The sequence below is a fragment of the Eulemur rufifrons genome, chromosome 4 (assembly GCF_041146395.1).
Source record: "Eulemur rufifrons isolate Redbay chromosome 4, OSU_ERuf_1, whole genome shotgun sequence".
NCBI lineage: Eukaryota > Metazoa > Chordata > Mammalia > Primates > Lemuridae > Eulemur > Eulemur rufifrons.
Genome location: NC_090986.1, coordinates 42,750,743 through 42,771,463, shown reverse-complemented (window position 1 = coordinate 42,771,463; position 20,721 = coordinate 42,750,743). Strand labels below are relative to the sequence as shown.

General features: G+C 37.0%; 1 protein-coding gene across 1 annotated transcript in view; it reads right to left on the bottom strand.

The window, feature by feature from the left end:
- Nucleotides 1–20,721, bottom strand: part of KLF12 (KLF transcription factor 12) — a 409,446-nt gene that overhangs the window by 255,602 nt on the left and 133,123 nt on the right. Inside the window, exon 2 of the mRNA XM_069467152.1 lies at nucleotides 20,644–20,707. Coding sequence (XP_069323253.1) covers nucleotides 20,644–20,676 — 33 coding nt within the window. The 5' untranslated portion in view covers nucleotides 20,677–20,707. The remainder of the gene's footprint in view (nucleotides 1–20,643; nucleotides 20,708–20,721) is intronic.

The window sequence follows — 20,721 nt, the reverse complement described above, 5'->3', positions numbered from 1 at the left end:
TAAACTGGCCAAATTAATCAGATCTTTGCTGTTACAGCAATCATTAAATGTTTATTAAATAAAACCCAATGATACAAAATGATCCTCAGAAAAAGAAATGGCAACCTATAACAAATTCCAAAGAAAACCTTACAATTCTGGAATGCTTCGAGAAAAGTGTGGGGGGACTCAATAATCATGAGTATATAAAATCACAGCGACCTATTAAAGATAGTTATAAGAATTATTAAGACTATTCTAAAAGTATAAGTTCTGATTCATCAGAATAAAAAAACTGACAATAACTGACGCTTCCTCCATTATCCTAACACATTTTCACTGTAAATGTTCCCTCAAAGAAACATGTGAGGTCTTTAGAAGTCTTAAAGTTTGACTCCCTATAATTAATCCAATCAGTAAAAGTATCAATGCAATTAAATAATTCATAACAGCATGGCGGTTCTGTTGTCACAGATAGTCCATCTTTAATACATATTATGAATAATTTCCATATGAGTCATGTTAATAGTATTAAGTAGAACGCCAACTGCATTTAAACAAACATCATAAGCTGGAGGTGGCATTGGTTTGGTGTGTCTTGTAAACTAAATTTCAGTTTATTTTTGTCATCTGGTATGTCTCGCATGGAATTCGCAGCAATCGCAGCTACAGTGAGCAACTTCAAACATAAATGAAACAAATAACTGGTGGATCAATACGAGGTGACAGTCTCCTGACTGAAATCTGGCCCTGGTGTGACCCACCACTGCCCTTGTGCACTCTAAAGACTTAATGAATCACCAGGAGCGCACTAAAGATTGTGTGTGTGCTGCCGATGTGAGAACTGGATTTATATCTGTACCAAAAAAGAATCTTCCCTCCGCCATGGGATAAATACAATAAAGACTGTGTTTTTACAAGATGCTGGACATGATGATTTCATGCAGCATATGTACCTATTTTATCCATACTCTATCATTTTAACTGAAACACCAAAAATGACAGAAAACCAGAAAGCCTAATGAGGGAGTAATTTTAAACAATACACACTTTACAGTAAGTTGTTTCTATGTTGGCAAAGGGAAATAGTGCAACAGCAAAATCAAAAAAGGAGAAATGAAAAACCCATTTAGCTTTCTGAATGTTTTGCCCTGGAAAATGTGTAAAATAACTTTGCTATTTAACACTGAAATGCACCAACTGGCCCCGCAGTAATCTTAATTATGTAAAATAACCCCATGAAGAAAATTACAGTCCTTTAATAAATTAAAATGTATGCAATACGGCTCCTATCAGTAAAAAGGAAAGCCGCAGTCTGAAACAAAATGCCACCAAACTCCCTAAGGAGTAGCTTTCTGTCCTTTAGCTGAAAGGTAGAGAAACATTCTGCATGCCTTTATAACTAAGTTCTATACCTGAGTGTTCCTTTGAAAGGGCACCTTGTTCATGCATGGCCAAAATGGGGAGAGGGAGCCGGAATATTCTGATATGACTTGTACATAATCCAGCCCAGCATTCCCCCAGAAAAAGTTCCATCTCACTCCTCACCTTGAATTACAGTAAAATGGAAGAGACAAAAACTAATCTCTCTCTCTCTCTTTTTTTTTTTTTTAAGAGACAGGGTCTAGCTCTGTTGCCCAGACTAGGGTGTGGTGGCATCATCATGGCTCACTGTAACCTCAAACTCAGCTCAAGAGATCCTCCTGCCTCAGCCTCCTGAGTAGCTGGGACTACAGATGCTACTAAAAATAGACGGGTCTCATCTACAGTATGAAAGAAGGAAAGAAAAATTAACCAACATTGTATCATAGCAAGGGGACTATCTGCCCACCAGAACAAGGTAAAAAGAAACAATATGAAAAATATGTGAACATACCACAGGATAAAAAGGAAGTAAGGAAAGAAATGAAAAAACGAAAGAAAGGGAAAGAAGAAAACAAGTATGCAAAAGACAGGAGGAAAAAGCACTAATTTCTTAAACACACACAACTTAAAAGCAGAATACTTCATGTTACAGGACTTCAAAAAACTGATTATCAATGAACAGGGCCTCAAAGATGGAATGAATAAAACAATAGAAAGCTGTTACAGAGCCAAAAAAAACAAACTAAAGACCAAAAATTTATCAATTCGATACTAACAAAAAACAGCAAGGAAATGAGACATGTTAAAGATAAAGAGACTTGGCTAAAAACTGAATTATTGACAGAGAAGAAAGGCTTAATTTAATTCCAATAACTACAGAGGAGAAGCAAATACTCTTTTCTAATGGAGAAAAGATAAGAGGCACAAAGAACAAAGCCTGAAAACTGCTAATGCTGAAGAAAAGAACCCAAAACCTGATAGAAAAATATTTCGATTAAAAATAGTAAAAACTTTCCCAACATGAAGAACAGATTGAAATAACAGTGTTTCAGGAAAAACTGATGAAGAATGATGCAAAAAAAAGTATATCCTTAAGTCACTGAACTTCCAGAACCCCTCCCACCTCCCCCTCAAAAAAAAAAAAAAAAAAATTCTGCAGGTATTTGGACAAAAAAGAGCAATTCACTTACATGCAGGAAAGAAAATCAGACTGGCCTCACTTTCTATTAGGAATATTCAATGCCAGAAGACAAAGGAGCAATGTCTACAGATTTCTAAGTGTGATCCAAGAATTTTACAATTTTACAAAATATTCCCTGAATATAAAAGAAGCAGATATTTGAATATGTAAGAAGTCAGGGAATACAGCATCCATGAGACCTTCACAAAATAAACTATTCAATAATAAAATCCAGTCTATTTTATTCATTAATATAGAAGCTATGGCAGACGAACTAATTTGACACAAAATTTCTACCAAGTTCTAAGAAAAAGTCTGATCCAATTTATTAAGTCAATCTCAGTATGAAAGTAGTTGTTTAATATGCTCAAACATAAAATATCTCAGTGAATATAGGACACTTCTGATATTTCTTAAAATTATTTAACAATGAAATTTAGTTGACAAAGATAAATGAAAAGAAATAATAGAGAATGAAAAGTTATGGAAAAGAACCAGAGATGAACAAACTGATTTAAATATAACAATATTATTTCCTAGTTTATAAACTCTTTAAGAACACTGCAGGTTTCTTACTTTTGCAGAGGACCAGGTGGAAAATTCTACATCAGCAGTTAGCCCATAAGTTTGCTAATTTCTAAATAAATCAGTAAAAGGAAATCTTGAAACTTAAGAACTGAACTTTCATTATAGCTATATCATTGTATTTCTCTATTTTTTAAAACTTAATTCTTCCATTAACAAAAGGTGTATTTGCACCTGAAAATTTTTAAATTCCAATCCACTACACACTGAGTATGTAATTCAAATGCAACCTTCTTTGTTCTGTTCCTGCTTTCTTCAGCCCTTCTCTGCCTACAAAGCCAAACTCCTGTGCTCAGCTCTGCTCATGAGAACACCCATCCTATCTTGCAGAATGAGATGCTGTCGGATTCTAGAATCACAAATAAAAGCCAATTAGATCTGTAAACTAAATTTGCTGTAATTTTGTCTTTTGACAGGTTGAAAAGATCTCTTATTTTGCAAACCTGATCCTCCCAGCAGCATCATCCACCCAATGGCCCAAGCCACACCTTAACATCATTTCCAACTTCCCTTTTATCTCCAATCCCACATACAAGTTAGTAAATTTTCACTTACTCTACCCCCTAAATGTGCTCCAAATCCACCCATTTTCCTCCATCCCCATAGAAAAACTTAGATTTATCTCAAGACACCATCACACCAGCCCCTTATCTGGTTGTCTTACCTTATTTTCCATTCCAATGCTTCTTACATACACTTAGAGTTCCTTCAAGTGCAAATCTCAAGGCAATTGCTTCCCTAAAGTTCTCACTGTTTTTCACAATAAATACTACACTTTTTAAGAGACAAGGTTTTCTATACTTTGGCTCCTCCTTCCTTCCACGGCTGCATGCCCCCTAGCATCATATACTTAAATCCTCAACTGCCTCACGATCACCTTCTTGCCTATGTTCTTTCTCCACAGCTCCTAACCATCCTTTGGTCTACCCCTAACTCATCCATAGGTCTCTTTTAGCTTCCTTTTCATTGAAAAATCTTCACAATATTCCCCCAACCAAATCTAGGTTGGGTGACCCCACTATGGGCACTCATGGAACCATATACTTCTTCTTTCACTACAGCTTTTCCACACTATTACGGATAATGCCACTGGGCTGGTCTGCGCTTATGACTAAACTCAGTGCAGGCTCACACTATATCCACCATATTCATGGCTGGAAGCCCAGAACCTGGCACTGTGCCTGGCACATATTGAGTCATCACACACACAAAAAAAGTTAAGGAATTAACGAATGGGCCTGGACAGACAGTACTTTCACAGGGCACCCATACACCATAGGCTTATTTTAATCCTCCCTAAAGAAACAAGTATGACAGTTATTCTTCAGTAACTTTCAAGACATTCTTAAAAAATAAATGACACATGTACAAAAAAGGACTTAAGAGCATGCCCCTCCAGCATCTCAAACTTGACAAATGGTAATTCCTAGGAAACATATGCTCAAGACAGAAACTGAAGCTTCATCATTCACCTATTCTCTTTTGCAGATCACCCTCAACCTCTGTCAATATCTGTCAATTCTCCCTCAAAAGCATATCATGGGCTTCACTTTATCTCTATGTCAGATGCTAACACTCCAAGCCATGCCAGCACCATCTCATGTTGTACTACAACAGCCTCTCTGATTCTACTTTTTTGCAACCTTCCAACCTCTAATCTCTTTTTATAGAGATGCTCATGTCATCTTTGCAAAACTCTAGATCACATGACCCTCCTGCTTACAATCTTTTAATGATCTAGCTACATTTAGAGTGAAATAAAATAATATCCACACAATGCTGAAAGAGAGTAACTGAGCTGGAGTATGTATATGCAATTCAGACATAACAGACAAGTGGGCAAAGAGATTTACAAAAAACAAGATGCCTATGCAATAAGACATAGGGTCAACTTTCTTGGGAGTATTAAAAAATTCTAAATGAGTATGTGCCTGCTTCTAAATGAGTATGCATAATTCAAAATATATAAAGCCAAATTTTATATAGCTACAAGGAGAAACTGACAGAGCCACACTAGAATAAAAGATTTCAAACAACTCTTTCAGTCACGGAAGATTAGCTAACCAAAAATCAGTAAGCTATAGAGATTTTAAGAAAAATAAGTAAAAGCTGTATCTATTAGACAAATATACAATGCTGTACACAACTGTGAGAGAATATACATTCTCTTCAAACACATACAAAGCATTTACAAAAACTTCCCTTGAACTAGGCCATATAGCAAGGCTAATAAACATTAGCATTGCGTATACTACATGCCATAAATATAACAAAATGAAATTAGCACTTGGTAATTTATAACCTTAAGTAGCTTCATTTTTATTGATTTTTTTCCCTTCTATTTACATTAGCCAGTTGAATAATTCTTACAATACCATCCAACTCCAAAGATCTACATTTCTAAGATATATGTTTGAAATTTTCAGCATTATTTGAGAAGGAAACCTAGAAAGATGCTACTCTTGATGCCAACAATAGCATCATCTCCTTCAAGTATAGACCTTGCATCTGGGACTATGTAATAAGACTGAACCGACATATAAAGAATGACAATTAGCTAACCCAATGTTCCCGACTAATTTCTCCTCTCACCCTGCTCGCATATTTCAATGTGGAAAGAGTAACTGTTGTTACCAGCAGTTCCTGCCGGGGCTTTCATACAGTATCTCAGTTTCATTAAAGGCAATGTAAGGTTGAGATTCAATTTCTCATTCAAAAAGCATTAGAAATTTTTCTACTGTAATTAAACTCTTGCATTATAATAATATGTGTTGTCTCTGGCAGAACAAAAAATAAGCAGCTTTTGTGTAGTCGATTAGAACAGGGGAAGAAGAGAGAGTTAATTCTCACTCTTAGTTCCAACACAGAAATCTCTAAGCCTTTTTTTTTTTTTCTCTCTCTCTCTCTCTATTTGCACTAAGCTGGTCAGCAGTGGACTGTGGAACTGCCAAATAACATGGCAGCTCTACCTTTGAATATCTGATACCTCTGTTGTCTTCAAACTTTATAGGGAGAGTTGAGAAGTAAAATGGGACTGCAGTATTTACCTAGTTACACTAGTAAGTATTAAAATGCATTTAAGTCCCAGTGTAGAACTAGAAGAAATTATAAATATAAATTATTTAATTCCTTAAAAAAATATTGCTTATTGTTCTCCTACCTATAATCACTCAATCTCCTCCCCTCCCACACAGATATCTTCACAAGTACCACCTCCACTATAATTTCTCTGTTGGAGCCCTTTCACTCGAAATGGCACTTTTAGAAACAATGTACAAATAAATGTTATAAAACAGAGATTAGAGGTATGCAGCTTTTGTACTAAACGCTGTGCAACCTTAAGCAACTCCCTCAATATTTCAGAGACTGATAAAGGTTGTCACAGATGGAGACAACAAATCTGGCCAGATGCTAGACCCCTACCTATTTCTACCATTTTTTCCTTTTCGAAATGAGTATATCATGGAGGAGAGAGGAATTTACAAGCATAAATGTGATAAATTCTACAGATAACATCTTCCGTCCTTCATAGCTATAGTTTGGCAACATATACCCCATGAGAAGTATTTACCACTTGAAAAAAATGAGTCTACAATGGTAATAACCAGGTAAAGTGTCTTGATTCCTCAGTTCCCAGTGTTTTAGGAATGTGAATTACATGTGTAATTCAGTTTAAATATAATTTGGTAATTTAAAAATATGATTAACAACTCAGAAAATCCTAGCAAGCATTTATCCACAAATTAGACTCTTTCTCCCTTTCTCTCTTTCTCTGTTTCTCATACACACACACACGGTTGAAAGAATAAATGTGTAAATATAAACTGGTATATTTTACTAGTGGACTGATTTAAGCAACCTAATTGCTTAAAAACTTCTGAATTCACCCTAAATCACAAACTAGTCAAATCTTTGCTGTGGTTATTGATGGAATTTGGGGAATTTAAGCCAGATTGTTTTCAAAAGCTTTTCTTTTTTTCTACCTGAATCCAGTACGAAGCTGACACCTCTCTCTATTTACTGTCACTCATCTTACCAAGTGATCCTTTATCTCTGGTCTAGAAAGTCTAGTTGTACAGGATTTCCTAGTCCAGCACCGTGGCTCAAGCCAGAACTCCAGGTAACATCAGCAAATATAAGAGTTGAGGTGAAATACAAAAGCCAACCGCACTGCAGCCCTGTCCCATCACCCTTTGTGGTGCCAGCATGCTTCAACTTTGGGCATGCTGCTGGCGTGGACCTTTGCTCTTTAACTACCCACCCTGTTCCTCCCTCCAGTGTTGGTGCCTCCTGGTTCATGAACCTCAGTCTGAATTACTACATCCCTCCTTATGAGATGCTTTCGGGTATGTGTGTCCTAGTTACTGCCTGCCAACCTTGCCTCTAACTTACTCCTGGGCTTGGTATTATTCATTCATACTCTGAATGTAAACTATCGATAGCATTCTTGCTCATAATTTTGCTCTAAACTTTACTATCTGGGTAAGTTTCTAAGTCCAGATTACTCATATATTTCCACCATGTACAAAACCAGAATCCCCCTTTTCCTTGTATTATGTTTTGTCTTTCTTGTGCTCTCAATCACAGCTCCCTGAGGCCACATGGCCCTGCCCTGAGCCTGACTGGAATTACAGATGGACAGCCAAGACACAAAATCCAGGGAGAAGAGCAGTCTCAACCACAAAAGACAGCAATAATTGAATCAAGCACCACATGTAAAAGAAAGAAGAGGCCACAAATGATCTTGCTGCAGGTTCTCAAGAGTTGAACAGAGCTCATGAACAGTGAATCCAGACGGGTGATATTCCAGGGCAGGTGAGCCTTCCTTGTGTGGGGACTTCCCTCCACGTGGCAGCAGGATCCTCTCTACTATTAGGTCATTAAATATGAAATGTCCAACTTTGAATCAAAGTTTAGTTTATTATATTTCAAACAAGGAGCAGTACAATTTATCAACGTATGTACTTAAACTATGGATACAGTGTTGCCAAGTAGCTTGTTTATGCCAGCAGCTAAGAAGCCTGGAGAGAGAGTGATGATCAAATCAAAAAAGGCATTTTCCACAGCTTGTTGAGAATTGAATTTTTTGCTTGCAACAAGTGGTCCAAAGCATGGAAGAAGTGGTAATCAGCTGGTGCAAGGTCTGGTGAATACGGTGGATGACAGAGAGTTTCCAAGTCCAGCTTCTGTAGTTTAAGCAGTGTTGTTTGTGCAACATCTGGTTGAGGATTGTCTTGCAAGAGGATTGGCCTGTCTCTATTGACCAATCCCCGCTGCTTAATCACAAGTATCCTCATCATTTCACCCAACTGGTTGCAGCAGACATCCGCTGTAATTGATTGACCAGGTCTCATGAAGCTGTAGTGGATAATACCAGTACTAGACCACCAAACAGACACCATTAGCTTTTTTGGATGAATAATCGGTTTTGGACTATGTTTCAGGTACCTCATCTTTATCAACCATTGTGCCGAACACTTACAATTGTCAAAAAGATCCATTTTTCACCCCTCATGACACAGTGTAGAAATGGTTCACCTTTATATTATGACAGCAAAGAAAGGCAAGTTTCCAGAGGATTTCTCTTCTGACGCTTGTTTAATTCATGCGGTACCCATCTATCCAGCTTCTTTACCTTGCCCATTTGTTTCAAATAGTCCAATACTGTTGGCATAGTAATGTCAAACCTTGCCGATAATTGATCCGTAGGTTGAGATGGATTCGCTTGCACTAAAGCTTTCACCTCATCATTATCCACCTTGGTCTCAGGTCGCCCTCAAGATTAAAATCACCAGAATAGAACCTCCCAAACATCCTTCTCAAACCCTTCATTGATATTCCAAGCTGTCTGCGCTACATTGGTTCCATGGTGGAGCTAATATTCGAAAATAACAAGAACTTTGGACTTATTGATGGTTTCACAAAAACTGTTCTAAAAAAAAAAAAAAAGATAAACACAAACCAAACCATGCGTTTGAAAGAATGAGGATGTACCTTCAAAATAAACATAAAACGGAAGTGTCAAAATTAAATGTCAGAGATATCAACTGTCAAACTTAGTACTTAAGGAAATCAGACATCTCATACTTAATAATATAAGGCTGGGGCAGTGCTGTAGATCCACAGAAATGGAAAAAAATCAAGCAAGGAGAATAGGAATCAAAATACTGGTGGATCTGAACTATCTCAACTACATTTCTATAATATATTTCCAGATTGTCTTCCCTACGGAGTCCCATGGTCCTTGGATTAACAAGAGCCATTCTGGCAGGATTCAGAAGGCAAAAGTGAAGGTCCATGCGGGGTTCTGGGCGTGGGTACAGCGCACACATGTTAATAGCTGATGTGCTCGCTCTTCTTGCTGGTGCAGGTAAGGGATTGGCCGTGCGATTTCCTTCATCAGTTTATTTGATCTGTGGGCCATGATGTGTTCTGCTCAGCGAGGGACGCCGTCTTCTCCCACAGTTCCCCAGCGTCACTGAAGTTGGAGGCTTATAATCAATAAGAATCTTTAGAGACTTCAGCTCACCCTCAGAGCTTCCAGTGCGCCCTTACTTTCCTGCCCCTCATGCTCATCCTGCCGTCCCAGCCACCTGCCCTGCTGACTTCCAGCTCTGGCACCAATTACAGAGAAGCAATAGCCACACATAATTTGCTTAACTAGCTCCTACCACTGCATGAGGTCAAATCCTTCTAATAAGTACCGTATTCCATACCATTCCCATCAGTCTGTTTCCCTTTTCAAACTCTGACTAATAAAAGAATTTAGTAGCAGAACTATAGTCCAGAAAAAGAGAATCTTAAAGGTTCTTCCAGTTTGAAGATGAACTGTGACTGACACTATTTTACAGAAATGTTCACTGCAATATTTCCAGTCACATGTGTTCTTCTAAAACATTGCCACTCTCCCATCAAGGAGTGGAATATATTTCCCCTCCTCTTGAAATTACTGGGGCAGGTCTTTGTACTTGCCTAGATGAATAGAAGATGGGGAAAATAACCTGGCATGACTTCCAAGGCTGATGTGGCTTCCACTGAGAGTTCTCTCCACCCACCTCCCCTTGGAGTGCAACTTTTCTGAAACCCAGGACACACAAAGGTGTTCTAGCCAACAGACCAGCTGACAGCCAGCATCAACTGGAAAACATGTCAAGGAGAGAGCCGTCAAATGATTCTAGTCAGCAGCCTTTGAGCCACCGCAGCAGTCACTGAGCACAGCAAGGAGAAGCTGCCACCACCAAGCCCTGCCCAAGTAGCAATTTCAAGAGCAAAATATTGTTTTTGTTTTGAGCCACTAACCTGGGATGATTTCTTTCACAGCAATGGATGATGAAATAGTGTTTGACACAGGATCCCTGGATTCTGAGTGTATCTGTTAGGAAGGACACTTGGAGCCCCTGGGACACCCATCCTTCAATCTGGGTGCACAATGACTGATAAGGAAGGAGGAGATGACTCATGGCGGGACGGTGCAGAGCCGACAGCCAGTGTCATCACCACAGACAACATTAGAGATTGGCTGTAAGCAAGGCTCAGGGCACTGAACCCCAGACTCTCCTTGTAACCGTGCCCTCTTGTTACTTACAATCCTGGCACCTGACAACTTCTGTAAGTTTGCTCTCATTCTTCTTGCTTCTCTTTATCAAGTGGTCTTCAGTGTTTCCCCTAGGTCCCAGCTATTACCACTCTGAATTAAAGGAGTCGTCCTTGTGATGTGAAGCTCTGAATACTGCAAAAGTGCCCTCTCATAGACTTTGCCCTCTTAGACCCACTCTCAGTCTGCTGTGTGGAGATGGATTAAAAGAAAACGCTATACAGAACTTTTCCTTGCTTTGATAAAAAAAAAAAAAAAAAAAAAAAACAATTTTAAAAGTTCCTGAAAATATTCTTTGAAACCTGAAGGATCTCACTAACTTGAAAGAGGCAATAACCCCAATCCTGGAAATAATCTGTTATGTCCAATGGATAGCTGCTGGTTAGGTATTAACTAAACTTTAAATACGGCCCCTGAGCCATTGCTGTAAAAAGCTATAAGAAATAACGAAGATACGACATCTCTATGGTTCTCCTGGAGAGAGTTGGAACCCATTATATTAAGTGAAGTATCCCAAGAATGGAAAAACAAGCATCAAATGTACTCACCAGAAAATTGGTTTCCCTGATCATCACCTAAATACACATCTGGGAACGATACCAATCGGATATCAGACTGAGGTGGGGGGTGGGGGAGGGGATGGGTGTATGCCTACATAATGAGTGCATTGCGCACTGTTTGGGGAATGGTCAAGCTTGAAGGTGCTGACTAGGGGAGGGGGGTGGGGAAGGGAGGGATATATACCTACATGATGAGTGCAACGCGCACTGTCTGGGGAACAGACACGCCTGGAGCTTTGACTTGGGGGGAAAGGCGGTACATGGGCAACATATGTAACCTGAAATTCTGTATCCCCCATAATAAGATGAAATAAAAAAAAAAAACTAGGAAAAAAATAAATAAATAAAAAATAAAATAAAATAAAATATGTGTCTGAAAAAAAAAAAACATACAAGTGTCTTAATTAGCGTACCCATTGTAAATGCATGCTATCACCACAGAAACTTTGAACAAAATAACCAATCATGTCTCCTGAAACTAGATTCTTAGTTTTATCAGATATGCTATAAATCACAACATACAAAAATAAACAAGTATGCTAGTCCAAAATCTCTGATGAATTCTAAAAGTAGTTCATCCAGCTTTGAAGGCACATAGAAACATAGCTACATCACCATGTGAAACTGTAATACACAATCTCCTATTTAGAGATGGATTATTAAGATTTTAGATTATTCAACTGCATATGCCTTTAAATTTCATATAAAGCAAAACTAGGTATTAGACTTTTTCACAATGTAAAATTTTAATATTACCGGTTCCTTAATTTAGCTATGGGGTCAAAATGATTTGAGTGGATTTTTTTTTCTTCCAAATGCCTCATAAGAAGAAAGAAAATTATAGTTTGGTTGACATAAATCATTGTAAATTTGTGTGAACATTAATAAAAACAGTAAAATTCTTTCAAAACTCCCAACCACACATATATGGCAACAGTAACATGAACCTGCAATCATTTATGTTTAGAACCTGTGGTTGGCAGACGAATGGCCCCCTAAAGATGCCCATGTCCTAATCCCTGAAACCTCTCTGTTAGGTTCCACGGCAAAAGGGAATGAAGGTTGCAGATAAAATTAAGGTTTCTAATCACCTGGCCTTAAAATAAGGAGAGTAACCCGGATTAGCTGGGTGAGCCCAATATAATCACTAAGGTCCTTAAATGTGGAAGAGGGAGGCAGAAGAGCAGAACTAGAGAGATGGCAGTATGAGAAAGACTAAGCCCAACGCTGCTGGCTTTGAAGACAGAGGAAAAGGACCAAGGGATACAGGTGTAGCCTCAAAAGGCTGGAAAGGGTACGGAAATGGCTTCTGCCCTAGAGCCTCCAGAAAGGAACACTGTCCTGCCAACACCTGGATTTTAGCCCAGTGAGACCATTTTGGGTGTCTGACCTCCAGAACTTTAAGACAATAAATTTGTGGTTTTTTTCCAAAACCACTAAGTTCATAGCAATTTGCTACTGCAGTCATAGAAAACAAATAAAAATCCTTTCATAAAAATAAATTCACTTTCACATTCACTCTCTTGCACTAAATGCATGTACAATTAAGGCAGCATATTGAATATTAATAATCAGTTGACTCGTAAACTGAAACATTTGTCAGCCTGCAAGGTATATGTAAGGACTGAATTATATGTAAGATAAAGAATCATACTTGTTGAGTCAGTAATTATTCATGGTGATATTAAACAAAATTCTCTTTAGAGAACAGAAATTAATTCTCAGCTAACATCTTGGGAGACGGGAAGAACGCTGCTTTTTTTATAAGGTACAGATGTTGATACATAAAACTAACCATATAGACATTATACTTCAATAAACGATTTTAATAATCAATTACTATGTTGCTCTAATACTATAATGTTCTCATTAAATTGTTAAACTAAAATGGTCATATTTAAAAGATGCTCATATCATTTTTATGATCACACTTGAAATTTTCTGGTAAAATATATTAAACAAACTACTTTGGTAATGCACTCTAAATAGGATGACATAAAGCTTAGCTGAAGAACCACTATAATCAAGTGGCCACAGAATGAAAATGTGCAAGCAAGGAAGGGAAGAAGTCGGGGGAGAAGAGGGGGAGGGGGAGAGGGAGAAAAAGAGCCATTTGGACACATAAATGAGCCTCAATAGATTCTGGCTGAAATATTTCATGATATCACTGAATGTCGCATTTGGCTTTAATTCTAAGAGAAAATGTTACAGGGTACTTCTGTGCCCAAAGGAAAAAATAATATATTTTTGTATTTGCTTAGAATTTTTTTAAACAAAAGACTGTGACTTATATCACCTGAATTTTTGTATAATATTTTCATCTTTCAAATAGGAATGATGCTACCTCTTTTTTTTAACAGATAATGGATTCTGAATTAATCCATAGGTAGTAGGAAGTTATCTTAAGCCCCCAGAAAGAGTGTATATTCCATCATTCACCCAGAACTAAGCAGCTCACAATTGCCCCCCGGTGAACTTAAAAGTTACCGCTCCTAAAATGCTTCATTGCCCAAAGAGTCAAATTAATACTAATATAAAACCACACATAAAATTTGAGGAGTGGTATTAAATATGTTCCAAAAACTTTTCATTATTATGTAGAAAATAACATGATTGTGTATTTAATTAATCTTAATAAAACTCCTAATTAAAAAAATTTAACTTTTATTTGCTGTTCCCAAGCTCAAATATCACTTTCTATGTGAAGCCTTCTGTAACCCACATCCAAATACTCTATGCTTTATTAAATATATTATACCACTAATCACATGAAATTGTAGCAAGTTATTGGCCTATCCCTGAGATGATGAAGTCTTGAGGGCAGGGTCTAAATACAACTTGCCTTAGTAGCCCCGTGTCTAACAAGTAATAAATGCTAAATACGTGGTTACTGAAAGTTATTCACACGACAGAATAGATGCGGCCAACATTCTGTCCCTGAACCAATAACAGATGTCCCAACTACCACAGCAAATCCCATGTCTTCAAGAATTTTATTTCCTCCAAGAGAAAGCCAGATGTATCTAACTCCTTATCAACATAGAGTGTAACAATTTGGAAGTCCCCAGTCAGACCCTAAAACCAGAAGCTGACCGTGTCAGTAGGACACCCAGTAACCCCTATCACAGTATATTCTTCACTCAGAGGAAATGAAAGTATACAAATACTAGCCCGAGCAGCCAGCCAATTTTCCTGCAGCCGAACTGACTACACTCTAAACACAACTAACATGGCTTAAAATAATAAAAATGGCTATTTTCATAAGCACTAGTAACTACCCAGCAATCTGTAATTGCTTTAGCACTTTTTTCCTCATTTAACCTTCACAACAATTTTATGAAGTAGGCACTATTATTAGCATCATCTCTATACCACAGACATGGCAACTGAGCTACAGAAGCAAAGTCAAGCACTGGCAGAATCAGGACTGAAACCAGGCAGTCTGAGTGCAGAATCATGCTTTTAACACTACAACAAGTTCAATATTCTCCATATGTCCCTCAAATTACATTTAAAAGATTACTTATTAAAAATGGTGATGTAAACCAGGCACAGTGGCATGTGCCTGAAGTCCCAGCTATTTGGGAGACTGAGGTAGGATGATCACTTGAGCCCAGGAGTTCGAGGCTGCAGTGTGCCATGATCAAGCATGTGAACAGCTACTGTACTCCAGCCTGGGCAACATACTGAGACCCTGTCTTAAAAGAAAAATGATGATATAAAGAATATTTTTACATTCTTTCTTTAAAACCCACTGAAAACTAATAAAGCGACTTTTGAAAAAAGGGGGAAAACTCTGTATTTACGGAAAGTAAAAACAGTCACAAACTCAAACTGCCAATCAAAATGCACCTGTCAATTAACGTGAAATCTGGGAAGCCACTGGAAGCTGACACATACCTCCCCAGACCTTGAGCAAAAACGCATAATTTCCTAAAAGTAAAAATCACAGTTATACAAGGCCTCCATCTAATGACCCTTTGATTAGAACAGACATCCGGCATAATCAAGTGAATACAGATCAGTATCTCAGAGAGCAGAGAAAGTGGTGTTTAAGGAACAAACACGCGGTCATAGCACTCGATAGAGCCTAACTCCTTCCTCTATTGGAAGTGGCAGAAGAGGAAGGAAGACAGAAGCTCTTGTCTTAAGGGGCTCTGCTATACAATGGAAACAGAGGGGAGACTCTGGAAATGACATCTTTATTTAGATAGTATTTGAGATAAAAAACTCAAATCAAAGATCTGGAGCCATCTAGCTCATACCCAAACCACTGATGCCCCTGCTCACACTGTGCTTTGGCAAACACCGGCCCCACTTAAAGACAGGCAATAATTAGGAGTGGCCACAGGGGAACTGTGCGTCAACTGTGCGTCAATGCAGCAAATACCAAAAGCCAGAGAGAAATGGAAAGAAAAGGCCAGTGAAGAACAAACATCACAGGAGGAATTACCAAGCAAACAGATGAAGAATTTAGACAAATAACTCCTCATAGATTCAAAAAATTCATAACAATTACAGACAAAAGGATCTTTCTTTTAAAAATAAAAGTTCAAAGAAGAGGTATAAGTATAGGTTCAGGAAGAAGTACGAGGGTTCAAATGATAAAACAGAAGATAGTTAAAAGAGACGGAAATAAGCTGACAAAGCTATGAAATACTACAGAGATGAAAAGCCACTTTGGGAACAAAAAAATAATAAAGAATTTAACTGAAAACATAGTAAGAAAAAATGTTCAGTGGGGACAGCACATTAAGTGAAATTAAAAAGTTAAAGATGAAGACCACTGATAGGAAAAATCAAGGAGAAACATATTTTCAGGGTTATGAAAGAAAAGAACAAAACAAATAGTATACTTGAAATATAATTTTAAAACCTCTTGACAAAAACAGACTCTACTTAAGGTTTAAAGGCAAGATCCAAGAAAAATTGATAAAGAATGATAAAATCAAGACATAACTGATAAAGTTACTGAACTTCTAGGTTAAAAAAAAAAAAAAAAAAAAAACATTCATGGACATCCTGTATGAAAAAGCAAAGAAGAACAAGTGAAGAGATCGGTTTGCTTCAACCTTCACAGTGACACCAAAAGCCAAACAGAAAAGCCTGGTTCCGTATTTCTGAGAGAATAACTAAAACTAAGTAGCTTTGATAATAATGGTTAACAATCAGAAAATAAATGTTAATAACCTTAATTTTAAAAGAACAGTAAAAAAAAAAAAGAAAGAAAAGAGAATTAGAAGGAAATGTCATTAATTTTCCCATCCCTCCCAGCAAAAAAGTCAAAAGATGCTGTTTAAATTCAGGCATTTAAAAAACCAGAATTACTAGACCTCAAAGTTGGTCTTTTTTCCTTAGCCATTAAGTAATAACATCACTTTGGTAAAAGGACATTCATATCAATAAATTCCTTCAACTTAAATTCAATTTTGATTTTTTCCATTACATTGGAAGCAAACTGAAAAAAATAACATTTTTCACAAGAAATAAAAAGTATAAATATGATCCTATTTGTGTGGAAATAAATGCAAAGTATAAATATGATCCTATTTTTTAAAAACCATTTCTATTTACTTATGTGTATGCACACACATGATGTAACTAATGGTCACCAAATGCTAATATTAATAGAAGGTCTGAGGCAGAGAGGTGATGGGATGTTTGCAAGCTTTAATGTTTTTTAACCTGAGTGATGCATCATCTTTTCAAATAATAAAGCTATGGTTCTACTTTATCCATAATCTTTCTCAAATTCCTGTATATCATTTTATTTCCACTTCCTACATAAGAGAAATGAGATACATAAAATTGAAGTGACTTGATAGAAAGTGACCTAATTCAGGATGATATTTTAATAAATATTGTGATGTACCTACCAGCTGGTATCATTATTAAATCTATTGATTTGGCTCATTAAAAAGAAGAACTTTCTAATATAATTATATATGTCTAGGAACAGGATGAATGCAACATGAACTAAGAAATTCCAAGGCGTACTCAACACTAAAGTAACCAACCAGGTCTTACTGACCATAGCCATGCACTATGGGCATGTTAGACTTAATGCTCTGTGAGGGCACCTCCAATTCTGAAAATGCTTGACTTTGTAAAGTCATACAATTTTGTAACTCTCTCTCATGCTACAAAAATAATACCACACACACTTTTAGGACTCTACAGCTTTAAATCTTTTCCACAAATATGTCCTTTTTTCTTCCACACCCAGAACAATTCTTGAAACGGGTAGTACAGGTGTTTTAGTTCCACTTTGCAGATGAAAAAGTTAAAATCCACAAAGGAGAAGGCACATGGTCCAAGATCATATAAACAATTGCAGAGCCAAGACCTGTCCTTTTTTGATTCCACATTTATTGCCCAGGTACCTATGCTACATATAATTATAGTAGCCCAGTGTTAACAACACATTTCATTTACTCATATTGTGACTTCCTGAGCACTCATGGCTACTTAGCTCAAAGTGGAAGAACAGTTGGATCACTCTTACAATCCTTCTACCCTGTGTGAAAGAAAGAGCCTTGGAACTTCATGGAAAAGAAATTTAAAGTAACCACACTATGCATCCATCACTATGAAACAAACCCTTTTTTTGTATGAAGAAAGGCTTGCTATCGTCCTCTTGGTTCCCAAATGCATGAAGTAAAAGTCACTCCACTGCCAGTGCTGGGCAGTTTAAGCAGCTGTTCATCAGAGGTAGTCACAGAGCAAAAGTTTTAATGTGAACTCTCATAAGCTGGACTAATGTATATGCATGTGCATGTTCTGAACACCTGCTCTAACCCAGGTGTCGAGAAGCACTAGGTAAACGTACTGAAATGGCTGGCTGGCAGGGGAAGGGAAGATGAAGCAAAGCAAGGAGCCAAGTCCACAAATAACCCACCATATTCACAGTAAGGGCAACTGCTGAAATACGTTAAAGCGTACATCCACCAGATTTTATGCTGTGGGCAGGAAATAATGGATAACTGGGATCTTTATAAAATTTATTTGATGTTTTCTAATGGCAGATGGTAAAGGGACAAATCCAAGTGCAATAAAATTAAGTAAAGAACTGAAAAAAGTCAAGTAAAGAAAACCTTAATGCAAATATATCTTTTTTTTTAAGGAAGGGGCAGATGAAGACTGCTCTTGGAAGTAAACTCTTAGTATGGACACAAAAGAAAACTTTATGAATCCCAAGGAGGCTATTTAAATTTGAGAACCTAAGCAGAAAGACACAGCATGATATTCTGTGGCTCTTGGCAAGATTTTGTCACCACCGGCAAACTGGAAATATACAAAACAGTTTTAAAAGCCATATTCAAAATCTCTTTTCAACAATGTAGACAATGGCAATGTTGCTTCCACTGCTGACATTTTTTAAACTTCATCTTAATATTGACCTCGTCAATGTATTGAAATATAAAAAAGATAACTGTTCAAACTCTGCAATTTTCTCCCTGAATCAGACTTGGTTAAAACAAACAGCCCTAACAGGCTTAAAAACAAACATCAAAATATTCTTTGTTCTAAGGCATCTATAACTGAAAACATGGATGAAAAATATTAAAAAAAATAGCAATGAGAAAAAAAAAACTCAATGGGACAAACACATTAAGTGAAATAAATACTCAATGCTTCTTCCTCTTTAAAGACTTTTTAATCTCACAAATTATGAGCTATAAGGCACAATCATTTAGAATGAAAGCATATTACAGCTACTCATGATAATATTTTGAGAGTTTATCCTCAGGGTAAATTGTAACACAGTAATTCTCTTTGCCATCATCCATCCTTCAGTTGTCATAATAAAATTACTTACAGAACAATCTCACTGCCAAAATTTATAAACTTACAAAGCTAACACTGATCCATTCAAACATAAAAATTGAATGACAATTTAACCAAAAAATGAAGTAACACAATCTCAACATCATACATAAGGAAAGGGATAAATACATTTTGCATGACAACAAGTGAAGAGCATCTCCATGTTTACAAAGAGGCAAGAAAATTTAAATTTACTGCCTTGGCCCCACTAGTCTTAAGGAGTACGTAAAATTTTTTTTTAATTTTACCTTATAAACAGAATTATCAATGGTGTGCTGGAGCTAGCTCATCCCCAGCTCATGAACACCGACTGATTTAAGAAATCTTGCAAGCCAGTTGGTAAACCACTGAAACCAGCCATTGTGAGAGTATTTACATCATGGAAATTGACAAACATTACAAATCAGGCCTTTCCTCTCTCCCCTTCCTCCAGAGAATCAGTTCACTCACACACCACTGATCAACGTACAAATAAGTACACAGTACAATTAATCTTCACAAAGTAAACACATCTACACCGAAGTCAGGAAAAAGAAAATTACTGGTAATCCCAGAAATCTCCCCTGTATTGTCTCTGAATCAATGCTGCTGCCCCTGCAGGGCTGAAAACTTTTCAGATACAAATACTAGAAAGGAGTAATTTTAGCAATGAGAATGGAAGAAGACAATTTTAAGCGGAAGATATAACCTGCAAAACCATTTGTAAGTAACTGTGAAAGTGGGCTGGCAGAAAAAGGCATGGCATCATGTGCATTTATTTGAAAACAACAAGAGTAATGGGAAAAGAAAAATATGAACTTGTATGTGCTGTGCAGCTACATGAGGAATTATGAGGCACATGTCTCTGTTGCAGACCTATTCAGTGTAAAAACCTTATTTATGAAATGGAGATGGTTTAACATATCGTAATTTTCTTAGTATTACCTGTAATTTTTATATTACAACCAGTAGGTGGTAGAAGAAAATTTCAAATAACTACCACAAATAAAGTGATGCCCAGCATTTGATTACTACTGAACTTCACAGTTTCCCCCTGCCCCTTTAATTCATACTGTACTTATCTGTCAGAAACCAGTGTTAAAGCCTTTCACCATGATCCTGCTTCTCTGAGGAAAGCAGAGACTGAAGGGCAAAGAGGACCTCATTTGACAGCAATTATGCACCACACGTTGCTGGTACTGGGATTATGCTTATAGGAACTGATGTATATTAAACAAAATCTGGATTCTTTTTCGGTATCAGTCATCAGTTGCATGAAGTGTTTTCCATTTTTTTAATATTCATCTGAAAGTTGATTCTTAAAATATCAGCTTAAGTTCTGGAAAAGAATGATAGCTAAGCTTGTGAAAAACAAAAAATACGTTGCTTCCTTATAAATTTCTTTGTATTTAAGAAGTTAAAAAGTTACATTTTAAAAATATTAACAGATATGCATGTGTAAGTATTGACCTGTCTGTCTCATATTCAGACAAGGAAGTGCTATAATGAGAATAAACTGCCCAAAAGTAATGTTCAAAGCAGCATTTTCTATGCAATTATACAGTCCAACCAACCTTTATTGTTTTTCTCTTCATATGGACATTCATTCATCCATTTGTTCTTAGAATCACATTGATCCTGCAAGAAAAGCA